This window comes from Balearica regulorum, chromosome 1 (genome assembly GCF_011004875.1).
Source record: "Balearica regulorum gibbericeps isolate bBalReg1 chromosome 1, bBalReg1.pri, whole genome shotgun sequence".
Classification (NCBI taxonomy): Eukaryota; Metazoa; Chordata; class Aves; order Gruiformes; family Gruidae; genus Balearica; species Balearica regulorum.
In genome coordinates, this window is record NC_046184.1 from 54,122,808 (window position 1) to 54,144,890 (window position 22,083).

Sequence of the window (22,083 nt, forward strand, 5' to 3'; positions counted from 1 at the left end):
CAGGGCTCTGTATTTTTTGTCCTGTTCTCTAAGTGAATAGCAAGATTTTGATATTTAAAAAAATATCTTCTGTTTATAAAATGAAGTTGTCGATGCCCAGTTAATACATATAAATTCCGGATAAACTGCTAGTTTAACACTTTCTCTGTTACAGTCGTGTATACTATTATTTTCTAGGACCTACGGAGGTCAGAAACAGACTTGCAAGGGGAAAAAATGTCAAACAGGTAGAGATATACTAATAAGTATCATGTACTACTTAAACATTAAGGAAGCCAGTTGAAGCCTCGATTCTCCCCAAATAAATAATGTGGAAACCTGGGCTGTGTGAACAGAATGCTTCAGCCTCAATATTACCGATAAATATTTGGACACAGATTGTTGGGAATTCTTTTTTTCCTTTTTTCATAGGTTTCATAAAACCTGCCATTCTCTTCTTTAAAGGAAAAGGAAAACTCTTGCCAATTTAGGTTTTCATCCAAGTCCTCCGAATATTGAAATAATTTGCAGAGAATCCTCATGAATCAAAATCAGCTTTATTTATTAGGATCCCACTTAATTATTAAATCTCACAAGGTGACAACAGAAATTAATTACGATTTTTAAGGACTGCTACGAATTGTTTGGGATCATTTTTGACTAAAGCAGAAGACAAAAGCCTCGAGCGGCCTCTAACTAAAAAACAGCCGGAATTTTTTTCCTTGGTTGAAAAGAACAAATTAAGTCCAAACCTAATATTTTGCCCCATTGTACTTTGTAAAAACTTGAATGCAAAACGTCAGACGGCCCTTTCAGCAAAGCAGCGTCTGTTCTAGCGTGGGGGAATTTGAGATTCTAGAAGAGAAGCAGTAGGTTGCAAAAGGCCCGGGCATTTATTTTCACATATCAAATGTTGAAGACACAATTAAGTTATAATTAATAGTAAGTAGCTTTAGTTGAAATGAGATCGATTAAAATGCCAAGGATAAATGAGATACATTAGAATAACGAAAGTGAAAACAATGAAGTATCACTTTTTCACATGATCTTTTCATTCTATTTTTATTTTCTTGTATCTGCATGCAGGCCAGCTAATAAATACTTGGAAGGAGAGAATGACAGGAAGGGAAAAGCAGAGAAAGGGAAAAAATTTCAGTACCCCACAGTAAAAGACAGACTGAAAAGCATACTGAAGTGGGCTGTGAAATCTTCTCGTGGGAACGTGATGTTATTGCCACATAAGCAACTAGACCAAATCCACAGTAGTCATAGAGTTTGGAAGCTCAGACTGGGAACCCAAATGAAAAATAGGGATGTTTTTCCGAGAGGTAAAAAGGCAGTTGCTGGTAGCAAGTTGAGTGCATTATGCTTATATTCCAGGTTAAGTGGACAGAGGTGGCCATAAAGCAGAATCAGACTGTAAGCGATACAAAAGGCAGCCAGGAAGGGTTGTCATCTATCCACGTCTGTTTAATGTATTGCACATTCTTCTGGGAATAAGAAGCTTAATGTGCCTTGATCTCTGTAGCTTTGACGATTTAGTGTTAGATCTCTGGAAATCTAGTTTATTACACTTGAATCTGGTAAGGATGCTGGGAGCAACTGGGAGTGGATGGTAACAACTGGTGCAAGAGTGCAGCTGTAGCCCCAGGGGTAGGTCCTATTAATCAGTTCCATCCCTCACATCCACACATTTGGGCAAGTTTCCCTTCAAGCTCGCTCTTTGTAAACCTGTTCTTAGTCCACCAGGAGAGGAGAGATTTCCTTCCCCTCCCTCATTACCAGGCTGCACGTTAAACACAGGAGGTAGACAGAGATGGGAAAAGAGCTCAGATCTTCTCCCAAAGTAGCGGCAGTCCCTTGAAGTCCATCCGCAGCACATAGGGATTGCTGTCCTTACTCTGTGACAAGTTTTAAAGGGACAAGATCGTCTGCGTTTTTGGAAAGAAAGCAGATGAAGGTGGTCGTGGTCCAAGGATTTCAAGGAGCAGAATTTACGACTTCTCACACTTCTAGTTCTGGATGGGTCCGTGTAAATCTGCACGTCTTTTAAACAGTTCCTTCCTCCAGGTGCTGACTATTTTGTCACTTTTTTTGAACACTTCTGAAGTTCTTTGTTTTTCCCTCGTAGTCTGAGGCGCTGGAAGACTTGGCAGCTGGCCTTCAGCATTATGTGTCAGCATCCTTTGTAATACCTATTCCTCAACCATCAAACTGGTCCTGTTCTGCATAGAGCATTATTTGTGCTCTATTTCTGAGCGATGAGAATTTTCCTGGTCTTACCAACCATTTCTGCAAAAGGCAATTTTTATTATTTTTTTTTTTTTTCTTTTAGAGAAGGACTTTAGAGATATGAAGTGGTGTGAAATGGGGAGGCTTTTCTAGGGTTATCCTCCGCACCACCCCTGGCCCCACAAATGACATTTTCTAGTTAATTGGATAAAATAAACTTAGCAGCAGCAACTCTGAACAATTTTCAGGTTTGCACTGCTGGAAATAGTTGTTAAATGCAAAGCTGGACCAAAATAACAATTGTCAGTTTTTAGAGAGACCAGTCACAATCTACCTTAGAAACAGCATTGATATTGCCTTGGGTGTTTCACAGATAAGAGGAAAAGACAAAGCAAAGCAAGCATTCCACCACATAACTTAGCAAATCTTTGGTAGATTATGGAACAGTTTTTCGACCTGATAGAGAAATTTTCTTACTGCTAAACAACATTACTTGAAAAATTAAAAATGAACTGGTAACAAATAATGCTTGCAGTTTGCATGTGAAGAGACAAATATTTAAATGTGACTCATTTTATACTAAATTTCAATCAAACAGCAGAGATTGAAAGTTCTGGTTTTTCCTTTCCAAACACCCTGTCCAAATTCAGGCTCTGTTTATCTCACACTCAGAACTTCAAACCCATTTCTTATGTCTCCTTAAAATGCATACTCTTACTTCCCCCAAACAGAACCTCATTCCCATGCATCATCACACAGTATGCCCTGGCTTCCTTCCTTGCCTATCCATATATATGTTAGTGCAGATTACAGACGATCCTACAAAATGTCAGTGCATCTTCCAATGCAAGGATCTTCAAAACAAAAATAGTTCGCATGTAAGAAGTGATTCCTAAAACTGTATAGCAGAGAAAACGCTTGGGGTTTTTTTCTTATCAAGACAGAAGCTCCACACGGAGGAGAAACAGATTAGACATTAGACAAATAGAGGTAGATTAGATATTCAGACTGCAGGAGGAGAACAATCCAGATAAGCTGATTAGCCAAATTTAGCTGAAAACCTACACCCATTTAATTACAATTACTATTGTTAGCATGGTGAAGACTCAGAGAAATTATGAACTTTTAATTGAAGCATGCTATCATCTTGACAAAGACTGATTTTGCAGACATTCAGGTAATCACTCTCAATATTAATAATAAAAACACTGTACCAAGATCAAATGACATTAGTCAAGTCTCTGGCTTGCCGCAAGAATATTGACAATGCTGATTCACCAATTGCAAAGTTTATATAGTAGGGAAGAGTTAAGATGTCAAAGGGCTGTCAGTAGTGAAGAAGCCTGTATCCTTTTAGATATATACTTCAACTAAGCTGAAAAAAAAATATACTGAGAGCTATTTAAGTGTTAGGGCAATCACATCTCCTAAAAAAAAAAAAAAAAAAAAAAAAAAAAAAGTGTCTTGCCTTCTAATCTTACACCTACCTTCATGCTCAAAGAAGGGTCAGCTAGAGCAGGGAGACACTACAACCTCTCTGGATAGCCTGTTCCAAAAAATTCTTTCTTATGTTTAAGTAGAATTTCCTGTGTTTCAGTTTGTGCCCAATGGCTCCTTTCCTGGGCAGTACTGAGAAGACTGGTCTGAACACATGGGCGAGACTCCTCAGAGCCTTCTCTTCTTCCAGCTGAACAGTCTCAGCTCTTTCAGCCTCTCCTCATATGGGAGATGCTCCAGTCCCTTAATTATCTTCATGGACGTTTGCTGGTCTCACTCCAGTTACGTCCATGTCTCTGTTGCATTGAGGAGCCCAGAACTGGACACAGCACTCCAGATGGGTCTCACCAGTGCCGTTTGGAGAGAAGCAATAATTTCCCTCTGTACTATTTTACAAATAATACTTCTCCGGTTTAATTTGTGAAATGTATTTGCAGATTAACCCTGAATGGCACTCCTGCCACTTTTCAATTTTGGTAGTTAAATAAAGGTAGCTTCAAAAAACATTGTAACCTCTCACACAGTCCTTAGTTGTAAGGATTGTCAAGACCAGTTTTAGCTACCATAATTTGATTCAGTGATCAGTTTGTCCATGATTGTGGGACTTGTTAAGGTTAGTTGGAGTCTCAGCAAAACTGCCACTTAAAAAAATATAAATCCCTACATTCTAGGGTCATCAAAAGGTGGGGAGAGGTGACTCTGCTGCTTGCCATAAATGCTACATACTTGCTAACCAGCAAAAAAAAGGGAGGTCTGTGCATTGTACATTGTAATGAATCAGCTTCACACTCTCCGTGTCTGTCCAGAATGGACAGCCTAAAGCATCAAAATATTCCTTCCAGCTTCTGAAAGCATTTGGATCAGAGATCCTCTTGTAACCAAATTTTACTTTTCTCCACCGTCATTGGGACTGAGAATTATCACTATTATTAGCAGCATTACTACACATAGGAATCCCAGTTATGAGCAGGATTATGTTCTACTTTGTTATGTAGACTAATTAGCTATTGTTTTCAGTTGAAGAAAAAGAGGAAGCAGATAAATGCAGAAACAAAGAAACATAGGGACCTACATGCAAAAGCGTGGAAATGTAACCCTATCTGTAACTCTCACTGAGAGCCTGGAAAAAATTGGAATGTGGTATCTGAACCTCTGTCACATGCTGTCTGTTCTCCCAGGTGCACAACACAGTCAAATGGCAGTTCTTTTTTTGTGAGTCAGATTGCGAATACTGATTCAGTCAGAGATGGAAATTGAAACTAGGCCATCAATATAGAAAATCTACGTCCTACCCCTTCAGTGGCACTCAGGATGTACATGTAATTAGATGCCATTTCCTAAGCTGTCAAAGTTGCTAGCCCTTCACGCTGAGTGAAGGGAAATAGGATGCTGTAAGCTTACCTGTGATAATACGCAGTAGACCCAGCTCTGCACCCAGCCTATGCAGCCACTCTGTTACTCTTAACATATCTGAAGAACATGGGCAAGAACTAATCACACGATAAGGCATTCTGGGTTAGAAATTTATGCTTTGCTCAGGTTTACAAACTCAGCACATCCCAGGGAAGGAATACCTCATTGATACCCAGTTGTACTAATTACCAGCTCAGCCAAATTCAAGGAAGATATGAGTAAAACAAAGAATTTACAATACTCAGACATTGGTTTTTAAGACATAGAGGAAGAAATTAAAACCATGTTTAACTGGCTTGCTCCAAAATTAACTTTAGAAACAGTCTCAGTAGAGAATGCAATGTTTCCCTAGAGCTGGCTGATACACTGCAGATTTTTTTGTTTCATTTTATTTCATGATAGAAAAATATTAGAAGTGAAACTAAGAATCACGGAAACTTGGTCCAGCAGAAATCTTACACCCCACACCCCCCCCCCCCACCCCCCCGAGGTTAGAAAGTTATATTTAAAAGTTTATCATTGTCAACTATGAAATTAAAATGTTGTGTCAAACAGAGTTCTGTAAGGATCAGTCCTAAGCCTGGTATAATTTTATTTATGATCTGAATTATAGTCTACAGGGCATATATAGAAGTGCTATGAGTACCAACAAAGAAATGCTAGAATGGTGGAGGACATTTATGCACTGAAAAATGCCTGCTAAATTTGAGATAATGTCTTCAAAAACGTGCAAAATACTTCACCTGGGAAAAAATATATAAGTGTTATAAATATTGGACAGTAGCAGTTGACTAGAAGCTGAGTAGATCTGGATCTTCAGGTTATAGTTATAAATTGACAATGAATCAATAACAGTATGTTACTATGTATTAGGAAAGGAACACAATGACAACATCTACAATACAGATGATGATGATGATCTTGCTCTGTAGTCAGGAATGGTATAGTCTCACTTGGAGTTTTAGGCCTAGTTTTTAGTACTGAACTTCAGGTAACGAGAGGTGAATAGTATGAGAATACACAAAAGAGAGCAACAGTAATTATCAGACAGGCCTAAGAACTATTCCCTAATGGAAAGGCACATACAGTTGGAATTCCCTGACTCAAAGAGAAGGCTGAAAAACTGAAGTTTCTTCTTGAACACTTAAAACATGAAGAGGAAATAAGTCATCTTTCCTCAGTATACATCTTAGTAAATACAAGAATTAATGTTCTTCCCTGCAACAAGTTAGCAGTAAGAAAATAATTTTTAATATGGAGTGACACACTAGAAAATGTTACTTGGGAAGATAGCGGGGTCTCCAAGAATCAGCGAGACTGAGCAACTATCAGAAATAATATGTGTTCAGTTGACTCTTGATGATGGGTCGAGAGCAACAAAAATTGCTGGTAATCTAGACACTGGTAATTATCACAGAACTACAAGAATCTATGTGGGCAGGGGAGGGGTGCAGGATACAGCAGACTTGGCATTTAGTAAGAGTTATGGAACCATCTCACACAGCATTCTCATTTGGGATCTGAGGGAGTACAGGCAGGATCAGCAGGCTGTTAGATGTTTGAAAATTGTCTGTAGAACAGGATGAAAGGGCTGTAGTTAACAACTTAATGACTGTGGGCAACCAGTGAAGAAAAGAATGCCCCAGGGATGAATGAATACTTGATATTAATCGGTGTTTTCATTAAAGGCCTGGTTGGTAAGAGTGTACCCTTAGCATGTGTGGATGATACTGAGTTAGGAAGGGTAGGCAGAGCCAAAAGTAAGACATCAGTTAAAAGGGACTTTGATAAACTTGAGGTATGGGGCAAAAGAAACCTTTGCAGTTTGTCAAAGAGAAGTGCGAAGTTGTGCACATGAAGCAGAACAGCTGCTTGTATCAGCATGGGCTGGGAAATGACTGGTCTGACCTGGATGCAGAACTTGGATGTGGTGGTGGCTTTCTCAACTGCTGGATCCTTAAAGGCAAGCCTGCTGCTGTGTCCAGAGCCTAAGCATAAATAAAACCCTGTAAGCAGCTGGGGTTTCCAACCGAAGTATTTGGTTTTCCAACCAAGTATTACTGTAACAAAGACAAAGCACAGCAGTAGTGTCTGGAGACACCGACACAATGCACGTCACCATTTTCCAGACTTGGCTTCCTCCAGAAACACACAGCCCAAGACAAAATTTAGTACATTCCTACAAGGATGCCCACAGTAGATTCATTACTTGGAAAATGATGCCCCAGAGAGACTGTTTGGACAGGGCAGTACCTCAGCTGCTGTTAAGTACTTACAACTCTGTAAGAGTTGGCAGAGTTCAACGGGAAGACTGACTGCCCAGTGCAGCTCTGCAGGAGCCCAGGCAAGGAGAAGAGCTGATCAGTCTTGGCTGTGCAGGAAACATTGTGCTTACAATGCTTTCATGATGTGTCTTTCTATTTTAATAATGTTCAATGTATCAGGAGTCCTGTACTGCTTCAAATGTCAGTTTAGAAAGCGGAGTAAGGATTTAAGAGAAGCAGTCACGTGTCAGCTGGTTTGCTGTCCCTTGCACAAATGCAGGAGCAGATTTGCATGGTGTGCTACAGAGCTCTGAACTCCATGGGCCACCCTGTTCCTGGGAAACCACCTGGCATGTGTGTTAGAGAGGTCTGACTGGGCTTGATCCTTCATTGTCTTCCTGGGAAAAGCTCAGAGCCCAGGAAGGAAAATAACACGGGAAATGGGGTTCCCCCTGCCCCCGATTGCAGGTAATGGACCCTATCTCATCTTTCCCATGTCCTAAAACAGCTTCACATGAGGAAGTGGGTATATTACAATCTTCCCAAAAACCTGGTTTAGGACTTCCTCCAGCCTTTCTTCATAGAGCTTCCAAGGGAGCAGGCAGGCTGTAGATGGGGGTAAGTGCCAGGCTGCAATCAGAAGTCATGAGTGGATGTTTCCTAAAACTTTGATAATGGGGGAAAGAGGGACCTATGTATCTTAGCAAGGCAGCAACTTGTGCATGGTGTAGTGGGGATGAGGCCCATGCAAGCCTTCTCCTTCCAAGGCAGAATGAGACACATCACAATCACCACTCCAAAGTCATGCAGGCCATGAATTGCTGTCCAGACAGCTGGTACGTTGTTGTGTGAAAGAAATACCCCAGAAAGGGTATTTTTGCAATTCTAGCACAAACACCATTGCTTTGAAAGGAACCCTGAAACATCTGTCCTGGTGAGGAGGTGTGAGTGGTGGCAGAGCCATGTGAGTACTTGGGTGTTGGTGCCTGCCAAGCACAACATTCCTTCGGAAGTGCGTGTGCAGTCTCTCTTCCTGCGATCTGCTGTTGTGGAGACTAATCCTGTGATGTCGTTTTCCGTGAGTAAACAGCATCCAGCTCCTGCTGGTTTGCAGAGCAACATGGCAGTGACTCAGACAACATACACTTGCCCTTGCCCACAGCTGGCATAACGCAGGGGAAGCGGACAATTTCTGGAAGATTTTGCTCCTGAATGGATTGTCTTCTGATCTGTAAGAAGCCACTCTCTGTGCATGGTAAACTGTATCCTCAAAGGTCAGCCTGGGCTGCTGGGCCACGACAGAGGTCTTTTCTATCCCTGTGTAGTTTCTGAACTTGGCAGCAAGAAGCAGATTGGAAACAGTGCAAACCAGGGCTGAAGCCCAACCTCTTGGATCTCTGACGGAGGAGAGCCTTTACATAAAAAGGTGAGAATGGGGCTCTCCACCTCTACCTGTCTCAGTTGGTGGGGAAGGGGGAGGGGAGAGATGAAATTAGTTATCAAAGTACCAATCATTAAACTAAATTAATGATCACAGTCCCCCCAAATCTATGGTCATATCTATCAAATAGATAGATATGATCAACACACTGGGAAGCCGATAGCTGTAACATTTAAACATTAAACATTAGGTCACATTGTTTGCTAGTTTTATTTAAGCAACATAAGCACTTCTGCAACTGTGCTACTGCCGGAAGATTCCTTTCAAATGGCAAATCCATACATGCAAATGTTGACTTGGGCCTCAGTCTCAACATAAAAGCTTTCTGTGCTTAAAATATTTCCTACCAAAATCATATGTTCTGCTCCATCTCAGTAAGCACAGCTTTGTAGCATGGCTTACATGCTGAACTGAAGGTGATGTATGTGGGCACAGGGAACGAGGACCACTGGCGTAGATTTAGAAGCCTGAAGTGTGCCAAAGAAGTCAGTTCATGTGCCTCCAACCAGGTTCTTTTAGATGTTATGCACGAGGAGAGTTTAATATAAAATTTCCTTATTCAGCATATTTGGCATTACATGGGATTTTGATTTAGCAGAGTGATGCAGCAATGTACTGAAATCGTATAATATAGCAATTGCAATACACAACTGAACCACACTGCAGACATGATTCTCATTACTGGTCTCTATATGCTCATTGTCACAATGCTGGGCCCCCTCAGTTGCTGGGAAGGAATATGTTGCTTGAAACCATCTCAGGCCCATTGCTCTCTTCAAACTTTATTTTATTTGTTGTCCAGTGTTTATATTTCATATTGGGCTGAGCCACATATATATCAACCGTGCCTCCCTGTCCTTCATGTTGGTCTGGTTTGCTCAGGAAGACATTATTCTTTGTTAAGGAACCTGATGATTCACTGGTGCAGCTGTCTTATCTAAAACCATGGTAACCCTCCAGTCTTCCTGGCGTTGAGATAAGTGCAACTTTCTTTACAGGACATTGTTCCTCAAGCTCATTGTCTTTTTTCCCTACTCCTCTGAGCTCTCCTCCACTGTGGGGGTGTGCTGGTCTGTCAAAAGCGCCCAGGTTTTCACTACAAGGGTGCAATTTTTTTCTTTCCCCCAGGTAGCCCAGATGAGATCTACTATGTTTTCAGCATGGCAGATCACAGGAGCATGATAACAGTGCAAAGCAGGTGTCTGAACAATCTGTCTCATCCACAAAGGACAGATTGAAATTCCATTTTTTTCTTTGAAAGTGACAGAAAATATTTTAATAGGGAATGAAGCACCAGCTGCTAGTAAGTGGAAGGCACAAGGAATACGAAAACCTGTACAATAGTCTTATAAAATTCAAAACTACTAGTTTGAAAAATATAAATACTTTTCCACAAGTTTATTCATGTATATTCTTACAATATAATGTCTGACAGTAATTTTTTTGCCTACTATTAATCTAAACGTGAAGCCTGAAGTTGTATTAACATTTCATGAATGATGTTTTTTAAGTCAGGATTAAAATAATAGCTGCATATTCTAATTACTCACCCTGAGGTTATCAATACAGACACCATGCCCTACTGGACCCCTATCTTATTCTGCTAGACTTTAAAAACATAAATTAATTACCTAGAGGATGCAAAACCGGAATATAAGCAAAGCAGCTGAAAACTCACAAATGGAAACCAAAAGCTGAGCATAAAAATCATGGAGATAGAGAGCAAATGTCCTCAGTACATTAGAGGTTTAGTCATTTGCCTCTGTTTTGCAGAATTAAATCTATCTTGATTCTGTCTTGTTGTGGATCTGTCTTTAGTTTACATAGGTGCTAAATGAACAAAATTTTAAGTGCTCTTGCATGAACACGGTCACTAGTAAGTATGGTCAGGAGTTGGGGAGCAGAAAGGGAGTAGTATTGAAATTTAGTGTTCTGTTGCTAGTGAGGTACTAGTAAGTGAAGAAAAGAGAGTCATAATTTAAAAAAAAAAAACAAAAAAAAACAACAAAACAAACCTATCCTAGAGTCCTTCTTTAGGCTAGTTACAGCAGAAAAGGCTTGAGTTTGTTTACTGTTTTGTGACCTGTCAGTTCTGTATAAACAAGAACTGTAGCAAGCTAATAAATTTTTTAAACCCCAGTAGCATACTCAGCTGACCTGTTCACTCCTCCCAGGAAGATAAAGGAGGTACGTTTAGGGCTACCCCAAATCTAAAGAGAGTCCCCATTACACCTATGCATTCCTCTGCACCTCTGCAACAGGAAGCACAGTTGCTACAGCCTAGATAAAAAGCTGTGAATGCCTCTGCTAGGTGAGGGATAGTAATTGATTAGAAGAGTTCAGTGAGGGTTGCTTCATATTGGAAGAGGGGAAAAGCAAAGATCATTCCCATGTTTCTTAATATACTCCTTTTTCTGAAGTGCTGCAGATTAGCTAGGGAGAAGAATTTTTTCATCTAAATCATATTTGTTATCTTCTCAAAAAAAACCCCCAAACCAAAAACCAACCAAAAAAACCCAAACCCTGAAACAAAACAAAACAAAACCCACCCCCGACACTCAGATTTTATACTGATCACGAAAACATGTAGGGACAGTATTAGAAACAATATTTGAGATGTCAGGATCATGAGCTCCCCCATTAATCTTTTAATATAACCACAGAGAGCAAAAGACTCCTTTGGTTTCATGACAGAATTTAATTCCATCATTATTAAATAGACTGGGAGAAGCTACTCCTTCCCAGTTTAGTAGCACAACAGAGATAAATTACTTATTACATGTTTTAATATGGCACAGTTTAAAAGAGTATGTAGAAATTATCCGACTCGTGACGGAAACAGAAAAAAATGGCGGGAACCCCGCCCCTCCTCGCTGCAGTCCCCAACCAGGTCGGCTCCCAACACATAAACACCGCGGCGCGGCCGGCGGCAGCTCATCAGCGCGGAGCACAGAGCGGCGGCAGCAGCATGTCTGGCAGAGGCAAGGGCGGGAAGGGGCTCGGCAAGGGGGGCGCCAAGCGCCACCGCAAGGTGCTGCGCGACAACATCCAGGGCATCACCAAGCCGGCCATCCGCCGCCTGGCTCGGCGCGGCGGCGTGAAGCGCATCTCGGGGCTCATCTACGAGGAGACGCGCGGCGTGCTCAAGGTCTTCCTGGAGAACGTGATCCGCGACGCCGTCACCTACACCGAGCACGCCAAGAGGAAGACGGTCACGGCCATGGACGTGGTCTACGCCCTCAAGCGCCAGGGACGCACCCTCTACGGCTTCGGCGGCTAAAGTCTTTTCGCTCCCGCACCATCTCCAAGAACCCAAAGGCTCTTTTAAGAGCCGCACACTTAAGTTTTAAAAGAGCTGTATCGCGTCAAGGCTAGCAAAGGGAAAGTAAATGTCCCACTGCGTTTCCGCTAGTTGGTCGTATTTTTCACTCGTAATTTGCTATATATGTCTTAGAGGTGATTAAGTAGGTGATAATTGTGTGCATTGTTAATATGTTGGAGACCACCCTAGTTAAGTAGATTAGGGAACGCAGAAAATTGTTAGATTTCGGTATCGGCGTAGTCGTAATGAAGAAGTCTTGGACTTTTTTTTTTAATTTACCCTCCGAAAAATCAAGTCGGATAAAGAATATGTCCTAAACTTATGTCCAGTTTCGAGCTGGTGAGTTGGCCCGGTTCCGAGGCAGGTACGCATTGCCTAGCAGGCACCTCTCAGTTTTCAACTAATTTAGGAAACAGTAGCAAAAGTAGGTACGCATTGGTGTTTAAATGGTGTTGATCCCTGTAATGGCGCTCTGCAGGTAGAAATGTACGGGTGGGAGGTGTCACAGCTGGTCGCCCCCTAAACCCCTTCTCATAAAAACTTTAAATCTGAGACTGATCCCACGTCTGCCCTCTGGAAGTGGCTTTTAGGGACTGGTCCGTTACTCTTTGTGCGTCCCGTGTATTAAAGCTTAGGAAGCTTTTTCTTTCGATTTAGGGCTGCCGACGCCGGAGTCAGTACCAATCCTCTCTTTGCCCGAAAGCCCTTCTCTACTCCACCCTAGGGACAAATCTCCTGGCTAGGAAAGAACCAGAAATATGTAGTGGGAAAAGCAGAAAGCTCACAGACAACAACGTTTTTATTCCAACAAGCAAGATCCTGAGAATATGCTATCCCTTTGAACTAGAACGGTTTCATGTGCAATTCGTCTTAATAAAAAAAACAAACCTATTTACCATACCAGTTAAGGTATTACTTTCTACTATTCCCAGATTTTATTTATTCAGTGTTAAGGGGAAAAAAAAAAACAACACAACAAAACATCAAAAAAACGAAACCCCCAAACCCCAGACAACCTTCCCCCCCTTCTCCACTAACAAGACCCTCAACGCACACACAAATACCCACCCTTAAACTAAGCCCCGTAATACCGTTATTAGGTTTCCTATTGAGGAAATCCTAGACAATATTTATTTTTCAAAGCTCTAGTTTCAGTGAGTTAGAACGCCAATCTTCTATGCGTTGAAGAAAGCGTCATTTGCAATTACCCATTTCCATTTTGAACAATTTTTGCTAAAGGTTTTCGAGATATAATGTAAAAATTACTGTAAGAAATAGATTAATCGAAAACAAGAGCAGCTCTCAGCCCGCCCCCATCTTGTACCCGCCAGTGGGCGGTTGGTGAATGAGCGCGCTTTCGAGGCGGGCTTTTCGAATTTGAAAGTATCCAATAATAACGGCGCATCGCTGCCAGCCAATCAGAGAGGGGAACATGCTATAAAATCCCCACGGCACCGGAGCGGCAGCATTCCGCAGCACCGGGTTCGAAGAGGCAGCTCAGTTCTTTCAGAGCGATGGCGCGTACGAAGCAGACGGCGCGTAAGTCGACGGGCGGGAAGGCGCCCCGCAAGCAGCTGGCCACCAAGGCGGCCCGCAAGAGCGCGCCGGCCACGGGCGGCGTGAAGAAGCCGCACCGCTACCGGCCCGGCACGGTGGCGCTGCGCGAGATCCGGCGCTACCAGAAGTCGACGGAGCTGCTGATCCGCAAGCTGCCCTTCCAGCGCCTGGTGCGCGAGATCGCGCAGGACTTCAAGACCGACCTGCGCTTCCAGAGCTCGGCCGTGATGGCGCTGCAGGAGGCGAGCGAGGCCTACCTGGTGGGGCTCTTCGAGGACACCAACCTCTGCGCCATCCACGCCAAGCGCGTCACCATCATGCCCAAGGACATCCAGCTGGCCCGCCGCATCCGCGGTGAGCGCGCCTGAGGCTCCTGCCACAGCCCCTCCCCTGTGATCCTTCATCCCCGCACCCTAAAGGCTCTTTTAAGAGCCACCACATTGCACAAGAGGGCTGTCACACTTGTCTTTTGATGCTTGGATGCAAGAATAAGTAATCCTGAAGTTACTTTTGCTTTTGAGGAATGTTTCGTAAGTACTAATATTCTTAGCATTTAGTTTGCTACCCATCCAACTTCCCTGACTCTGCTCAGCTGATTTCTCTGGACATTTGTCAAGAGGCTTCTGCAAGCAGGTACCACAATTCCACTGAAATATGTTTATAAGTTTTCCTAAGCAGTCATCTCAAACTGGTGGGGTGGTGGGTTTTGGGAGGTGGGCTTTTTTGTTTTGTGGTGGGGTTTTTTTGTTGTTTCTTTTTCTGAGCAATCTGTTGCATGCTGTTAGAGTGAGGGGATTGGAAATATCTAATGGACTATACAGAAAAAGTAACTGCACAAATCAGAGGAAAAACACTCAGATAAGGTAAATGAAAAATACTTTTAGTTTAATAACCATGGCAAGAGCTATAATTTAAAAAAAAAAAAAAAGTGGAGTAGGACAGAAAGCTTATGATAATTCTTCTACCTCCTCCCCAGACTTGATACTTCCTGTAAAATATTTTACGAGCAGAGCAGGTTTTTAATTTTAAGCAATGTGGAGGACATAACTTGAGTTAGTATTGGAAGATAAGGTTCAAAGAGGTTTTTATTAAACAAAAAATGCTGTAAATATACTCTATCATGGCTCTTACTAGGACATACTCTAAAAACACTAATACTGTATTAGATATGAGAGCTCTAATTCTCTAAGATGAATAAAACAAAAGATAAGCCTGACGCATGGGATAAAAATGGGAAATTCAATAAATTAGTCTAATTGTGATTTACAGTCTCAATTTTGTTTGCTTTATGACTTTGAGGAAAGGCTGGAGTAGAAACCAAAGGAGAGCTTGGAAAATGCAAAGAGAATCTGGTGGATTTTCTTGAAGTTTGCTCTCCCATTTTCCAAATAAATGGAGAGCACTGGCATGGGGAAAGTTTCATGGCTTTTCTTTGGGACCAAAACAGCTGGGGGAGAATGAAAGAGGCTATCAAGCCTCGGCAGCTTTGCAACGGATGAGAGGCCTGCAGGAAATACGCTTATATGGTTTTGAGAATTGAAGACAGTAATTTTGTTTGATGATAAAAGAAGGTGGAGTTATTAGAGGGATATACACAGAGGGATCAGGTCAGAATTTTCTAGAACTGAGTTGATTGAATAACGTTTTGTAGTCAGGAAGTTACAGTTGGCTTTTAGTTCACTTCAGTTTCTTGCTTGCTTGTGTGAAGCCTTGCAGACTCTAGCACTTCTGGTATTTCAGAGAAGTCACACTTTTATTCATTTAGAAATAAAATATTCAGATTCCAATGGGTTTTGCTTCTTTGTTGTCACAGCATCTTTTCCTCTGCCCTTGATAATGGAGTCTGGCATCCCCAAGACATTTCTGAAAATGTTACCAGCCAAATTGGTCTGAAATGAAAGTTCAGGTGTTTGAGTAAGGCATCTGGGGAACCCTGCAAGAAGAAACATTGCACAGGAGGTAAAAGATAGTAGATACAGCTAAATTTCATAGCATAAAGATGTAGGTATAGATGTATACACACACATACATATTGTATATGTATATACACACACATCCATGCTTTTTCCTTCACTCACAAATTTTAATTCTTCTCAGTATCCATCCACCTCTGTCTCTTTCCCAGCACCCTCTGCCCCAGCACCATCCAGCTTTATCCATCTGGCTTTATTTTTTGTGGTTCCAGCAATACAATATGATAGATCAAATGAAAGAAGCTACTTTGCAGTTGGACTAGATGGCTGTTGTAAAGCCCTTCCAACTGAAATATTCTATTCTATTAATCTCTTTGTACATCACCACTTGTAGAGTAAGGGATGACAATTTTATAAAGTTGAAGTGCTTCTGCTGGAATAGCACAGAGACTGTGCCTATAAGTGTAATTTGAAAGGAATCATATGATTATAATTTTAAAATTAACTATTTGTCTGGTACACTCAAAGACTTCAGAAGGTTCCATCCTGTTTGTTGCTCCACGTTTGCGGTGTATTATTAACTGAAATGACTTAAGTTTGTAGCTAGGTGCTGCTTTGAGGTGTTGAAGCTTTCAAGGCCAGGTTGGAAGGTGTCCCTGCCCATGGCAGGGGGGTTGGAACTAGATGATCTTTAAGGTCCCTTCCAACCCAAACCATTCTGTGAGGTTAGCAAAGGTTACAATGGCTAAAACCTCAGTTTTGTTACAATTGTAAGTAAATAGTGAGGTAATAGTATGAACAAAAATGACCTTACCGGAACAGACACTGGTGCCTGCTTATAGTGCACACCCAGGTTCTGTAAGGAGCCCTCACTGATACCAGACTGTGGAATCTGCTTTCAAAAGTGAATAAGGAAATTATTAATCGTGACTGATAAGTAGTTAACATCTTGTCTATGTTCCCAGGCCTTGTATCAGTGCTATTCAGTAAATTTGCTACAAAGGATGGGATAGGATCTTATAGTGTTAACAAGGTGGTACTTCTTAGAAATAAGACAGAGTTCCTTTCCCCTCTCCCTCCCCCCTTCCTCCCCCCTAACATTAAACATATTCTAGGATAATTGAACCAGTAGAAGCAAGGACTGAGGTTATGAGAACACAGAACTTTTGTGGCTTATTAGGTTTCCTTCCCTCCCCAGCCTGTAAGTGTAAAGTATCTTCTCACATCATGCTGCTTCTCAAGACAAGGGGAAATCTAAATGACATATTTTTCATTTCCAAAACCTCCCCCCCCCCCCCCGCATAATTTGGGTTTCTTTTATTCTTGTTCACTATGAACTCAGAAAGGTTTTTAGTTTACATACAAATAGAGGCGAAATTTATCTTAAAAAAATGCATATATACGTTCTGTTTGAAAGACAAAAAACCCCATATACTAGCTCCTCCGTCTATCACAGACTGCACAGCCATTCCATTCATCACTTGTCAATATTGCAGCTCTTTACTTCTATTGCAACCTGGTTTCAGAATAAGGCCGTGGGGATCAACAAACTCATCTGAGGGGCTTTATGTAGAAGGAAAAAAAAAAGGAAGAAAGAAACCCCAAAACCAACCTTAATCTGGGCTGATTGCTATAGTTAGCGAGTCTTTTCACCTTTTCTCATCCATCAAAGTACGCTCTCTGACTGATTGTGGCTATAAGGCAGTAAGCACTTCTAAGAGAAGGTATGCAAATAATGCCCAGAAGCCTCTAATGACATCAGGTGACAGTTCTGCCTCCTAATAGTGCTCTTCAGTGTTACCCAGCACTCAGGACTGTTACACCCCAGGTATCAACTGTGACCTTTCACAGCTGGGGAGAAGACAGGAAGATGTTTCCCAAAGTTATGACAGAAACTGCTATTACTCTCTGTTATGAATCTGAGGCCTAATTTTTAACTTCCTATTTTAGTGCTTAGGATGTTATTAGGCTGGTCACTCCTGTGTGTATGTCTCCTAGAATTCAAGCGAAGGTATATCCTTACAAGGAAGGTTGAAAGCTCTATACATATATATGTGCATCCTGCCAGTATCTTCTGAAGAATCCTAGAAATCTGACTGCAGAAATCTAACAGCTCAGCACATTTTCTGACTGCCTAAAATCTCTTAATCACTACCCGGGGATGTGCAAGTTCAAAGACAAATACATGTACATTTATTATTAGAAGAATACACAAATTTCCACTCAAAGATTTTTATACAACTTTTATTAAAAATGCACACACACACCCTCCCCCCCCAAAACCCAAAGCAAAACAAAAACCCTCATGAAATACATAACCTTTTCCCCACAGTTTTGTATTATCAATGGTAACATATCTGAACAAACTTGATAGGTATTCCTGTGTACAGTACTTTTCAGTCATAGTTTCCTAGCCTTTTTAGGTATGTGAGAAAGAAGCTTCAGGTGCCCTGTCCTTTTAGCGTTGTCCATCATTTTGAGACCAACCTCAAACCCCATTTGTTGAGATGGATATTCTTGCTCCTAGAGTTAACAAATACTGGAGCAAGATCACAGCCCCCTTGAGAATAAGACTGCCTTACCAGATTCAACAGTAACAGAATTCCAGAGAACTACGGGAAGTTTCTGCTCTTGCCTAGACCCAGCCAGCCGGGGGAATTTGAAAGTTTAAGGCATAGAATTCCTGAGCCCGTGGCAGACCCGGACAGAGCTCTGTTCTGTCACCGTCCCCTTCCCGCCCCGTTTTTCTCCCTCAAAGCTATTTCAAGTCCGGTGTAGTCATAGCGGTGCAAAAACCCCATTCTACCTGATGCTCTCTGATTACCGTCCTTAAACTAATATATCGACCACCAGCATCCAATTTTGTCTCTCTTACCTTGCCCAGTGTTCACAAAGTGCCTATTGCTCCCCTTCGGTATTTGCAAAGCACCCCGGTGAATTGCAGAACAGGAGATTTAGAGCCTTGTGAGTTTATAAAATAATGAGGTCATACGCAGGCAACATTTTTTTTTTGTATTTTAAAAATGTCAAATTATACAGCCTAGGGGGAAAAAAAAAGGAAACATTGTTATCTCTAAAGCGTGCCTGTTTAAAAACAGTGCTACAGCCCTTTTTATTGTGCATGGAGTGGCTCTTAAAAGAGCCTTTGGGTCTGTGTGGGCTGCCTCGGCGTCTGCCAGAACCGGGGAGGGGCTGTGGCAGGAGCCTCAGGCGCGCTCACCGCGGATGCGGCGGGCCAGCTGGATGTCCTTGGGCATGATGGTGACGCGCTTGGCGTGGATGGCGCAGAGGTTGGTGTCCTCGAAGAGCCCCACCAGGTAGGCCTCGCTCGCCTCCTGCAGCGCCATCACGGCCGAGCTCTGGAAGCGCAGGTCGGTCTTGAAGTCCTGCGCGATCTCGCGCACCAGGCGCTGGAAGGGCAGCTTGCGGATCAGCAGCTCCGTCGACTTTTGGTAGCGCCGGATCTCGCGCAGCGCCACCGTGCCGGGCCGGTAGCGGTGCGGCTTCTTCACGCCGCCCGTGGCCGGCGCGCTCTTGCGGGCCGCCTTGGTGGCCAGCTGCTTGCGGGGCGCCTTCCCGCCCGTCGACTTACGCGCCGTCTGCTTCGTACGCGCCATCGCCAAGCAGATACAAACCTCAACTTGAAGAGACCGAAATAACTGAAATAAGCGCTTCAGCGCCGGTATTTATAGAGCCGCCGCGTCTCTGATTGGGCGACAGGATGCGCGATCTCATTGGTTATCCTGAAAACCCCAGCCGGGGCTCAAGGTAGCCGGAGTCGCCGCCGCCTGCACCCCCACTGTCCCCACCCCCACTCGCCCCCGCTCCGAGTCACGGCTCCCTCCGTGCGAGTCCGAGGCCTTGGGGGGGGCGGGGGGATATTTCAGAGCGTTCGTATCTCTTCTGCTTCTCTCTTTCTCTCCGCCAGTCTCCTGAGAGATTAAAAACCGTGTATAGACTAAAATTCAGGAGCTGTTCTTAAACCCGCAAATTAGGTTAATAGATTTGTTTGTTGGTGAACTAATCACAAAAGCAGAAAAAAATTCCTTCAATGCCGTACAGAGCTCCCTCCTGCAGGAACAGGCACACTATCCCCAAGGGAAAGATCGCCCGGTACTTCAAAACACTTGAGAAATCCTACAATGCAAGCTTGTAGCTGTAACAAGCTGTAACAATGTAGATGCATCTTTAAAACTATTTTTCTCATGTTATTTTCTTTTCTCTAGAAAAATCGACATGAAAAATCATAAGTATCTTCAAATAAAATCCTGACACTGAGAATACTGAGGCAATTAACTTATTTGTGAAATGAAGATCTTAAAAAAGAATACAGAATTACTCTATTACTTAATTTGCCCCTACTCTTTAAAGCTGTGAAAACAAGAAATGACCGCGAGTATTTATCAACCGCCGTTGTTTACGAGTGGTCAATGACTACGGATAGTTTTATATAAATCTGCAAAATTTTTTTGCAGTTTTTTCCTCCGGTGATGAAGAAAGCAGCACACCAATACTCTCCTCGGGCGAGGATGCGGGAGAACTGCGACAACGAGAAAAGCCTTCACACAAGACTCTTTGAACGCATTTTCTTAAGATGCATTGCCAGGGACAATATTCATTCACGGTCCCCTCCCCGCCTCCAGTAGGTAGTCTAGAAAACTCTATGTGATTTACTCCTGAAATTGTTTTTTAAAAAGAAAGAAAATGTATTGACAAAACTAGGCAGAGGTTATAGTAAAGAAAAGTTTATTTAGAAATATCAGAAAGAAAGCATTTATCTCAGAGCAACTTTCATATTTTTCCCTAAGTGATAAATTGGTTTCACTTTCTTCCGTACAGTGGATTCAGTTAAACGAAAATTTTAAAGTACAAGACAACAATAATCCAGACTGTTATGCTTAAATTGGTGAAGATTTAACAAAAAGGTAAACACTCAGCTTTGATTACAAAGAACACTTGAATTAATTTTTAGTGGGGTACTACATTTGTATGGGAATTTAAGGAGTATGCAAAGAGAAAGTATCTTAGCAAAAACTTCGCCATTAACAACAAAATGCAAACATTACATCGGACTTATCTAATCAAAGTCTTTTAGCAGTATTCCGTAATCGTCAAATTTAAGTAGTTTTGGAAATTGGATAGTAAGCGCTTCAGATGTCCTTTCAGAGAAAAGAATGTCACAGCTCTTCTTAGAAGGAAGTGTGCGGCTCTTAAAAGAGCCTTTGGGTTCTGGAGATGGTGCGGGAGCGAAAAGACTTTAGCCGCCGAAGCCGTAGAGGGTGCGTCCCTGGCGCTTGAGGGCGTAGACCACGTCCATGGCCGTGACCGTCTTCCTCTTGGCGTGCTCGGTGTAGGTGACGGCGTCGCGGATCACGTTCTCCAGGAAGACCTTGAGCACGCCGCGCGTCTCCTCGTAGATGAGCCCCGAGATGCGCTTCACGCCGCCGCGCCGAGCCAGGCGGCGGATGGCCGGCTTGGTGATGCCCTGGATGTTGTCGCGCAGCACCTTGCGGTGCCGCTTGGCGCCCCCCTTGCCGAGCCCCTTCCCGCCCTTGCCTCTGCCAGACATGCTGCTGCTTGCAGTGATCGGCGGAGCGAGTGTAGCGAGAGCGGGGCGGCGCGGCGGTGTTTATGTGTTGGGAGCCGACCTGGTTGGGGACTGCAGCGAGGAGGGGCGGAGCTTGGGGCTCGTTCCCGCCGAATCTCCCCGCTTTCCCTATCGCGCGCCCCTCTAGCACGAAAAAGCGTGTTTCTTGCAACTTACCCTTCCCCCGGCACAAGCGTTTCGGTGTTGCTGCCCTTTCTCGGTACGTTTTGGGTTTTTTTTCAGGTAGCAAAGACGTTGGGCCTATGTGTATAATAGTTCATATATTTTTTATAATCTGTGATACGTCGTGATAATTTAGAAATAAAACCTCGATCGTAGCAGGGTATCCCAGTTACTGAATCACTTCAATTACTCTTTGATTTTTTTACTATAATTGTTATTTTAAGGTACTGGTATGTGTTATGTATTGCAATTTCACCTGGTTGCGTTGATTCTCACGTGTAGCTTCAGTGTTCCAAACAGCTGCTCCTCATGTATTGTTTTTTTGTTGTTGCTGTTTGTTTACTTTTTTAAATGGAGCATCTTGCAGCAAAATCTGTCCAATCATGTTTCTGAGAAATTCTACCTCTTCTGGAATTTCTTTCTCATCTCCATTTCCTGCTCTTTCTGAACGTTTAGCAGTACAGACACACTAATTGGGAGTTTAACACTTACGTGCTCCACTTTAACTTTTTTTTAAGGTAAATTGGTTCTTTTGGACAAATATTTTTACAGTACTTTCCATTCCTGTGGTATCATAGATAATAAAATGGCTATGGTTTTGGAGAGATTGAAAAATTTAATTAGTAAAAAGAAGGATATTTTTGTCCTTCAGGGGAAGGTGTCGAACTCTGGTTTTGATTGCTTTTGGGAAGAAA

At 42.6% G+C, this 22,083-nt stretch overlaps 5 protein-coding genes across 5 annotated transcripts in view; 2 read left to right on the forward strand and 3 right to left on the reverse strand.

Annotated features, from left to right (window-relative positions):
• The first annotated feature begins 11,783 nt into the window (after positions 1-11,783).
• On the forward strand, positions 11,784-12,202 carry LOC142601526 (histone H4). Its single transcript, XM_075750708.1, has one exon. The coding sequence runs from the start codon at positions 11,795-11,797 to the stop codon at positions 12,104-12,106; it is 312 nt and encodes a 103-aa protein (XP_075606823.1). The 5' UTR covers positions 11,784-11,794; the 3' UTR covers positions 12,107-12,202.
• A 1,433-nt stretch (positions 12,203-13,635) lies between these two features.
• LOC142601394 (histone H3) lies at positions 13,636-14,194 on the forward strand. The gene has a single exon (XM_075750272.1). The coding sequence runs from the start codon at positions 13,663-13,665 to the stop codon at positions 14,071-14,073; it is 411 nt and encodes a 136-aa protein (XP_075606387.1). The 5' UTR covers positions 13,636-13,662; the 3' UTR covers positions 14,074-14,194.
• A 4,488-nt stretch (positions 14,195-18,682) lies between these two features.
• On the reverse strand, positions 18,683-19,259 carry LOC142601397 (histone H3). The gene has a single exon (XM_075750285.1). It carries the CDS (start codon positions 19,233-19,235, stop codon positions 18,825-18,827), a length of 411 nt encoding a protein of 136 aa, XP_075606400.1. The 5' UTR covers positions 19,236-19,259; the 3' UTR covers positions 18,683-18,824.
• Positions 19,260-20,347: 1,088 nt separating this feature from the next.
• Positions 20,348-21,215, reverse strand: LOC104630946 (histone H4). The gene has a single exon (XM_010311752.2). It carries the CDS (start codon positions 21,185-21,187, stop codon positions 20,876-20,878), a length of 312 nt encoding a protein of 103 aa, XP_010310054.1. The 5' UTR covers positions 21,188-21,215; the 3' UTR covers positions 20,348-20,875.
• LOC142601518 (histone H4) overlaps positions 20,348-22,083 on the reverse strand; it is a 370,615-nt gene continuing 368,879 nt past the window's right edge. Inside the window, exon 3 of the mRNA XM_075750701.1 lies at positions 20,348-20,838. The gene's annotated coding sequence lies outside the window, so the exon portion shown is untranslated. The remainder of the gene's footprint in view (positions 20,839-22,083) is intronic.

Bases quoted from the DNA above. Each gene is read 5' to 3' on its own strand.
- LOC104630946 (XM_010311752.2), bottom strand. From the start codon at position 21,187: ATGTCTGGCAGAGGCAAGGGCGGGAAGGGGCTCGGCAAGGGGGGCGCC.
- LOC142601526 (XM_075750708.1), top strand. From the start codon at position 11,795: ATGTCTGGCAGAGGCAAGGGCGGGAAGGGGCTCGGCAAGGGGGGCGCC.
- LOC142601394 (XM_075750272.1), top strand. From the start codon at position 13,663: ATGGCGCGTACGAAGCAGACGGCGCGTAAGTCGACGGGCGGGAAGGCG.
- LOC142601397 (XM_075750285.1), bottom strand. From the start codon at position 19,235: ATGGCGCGTACGAAGCAGACGGCGCGTAAGTCGACGGGCGGGAAGGCG.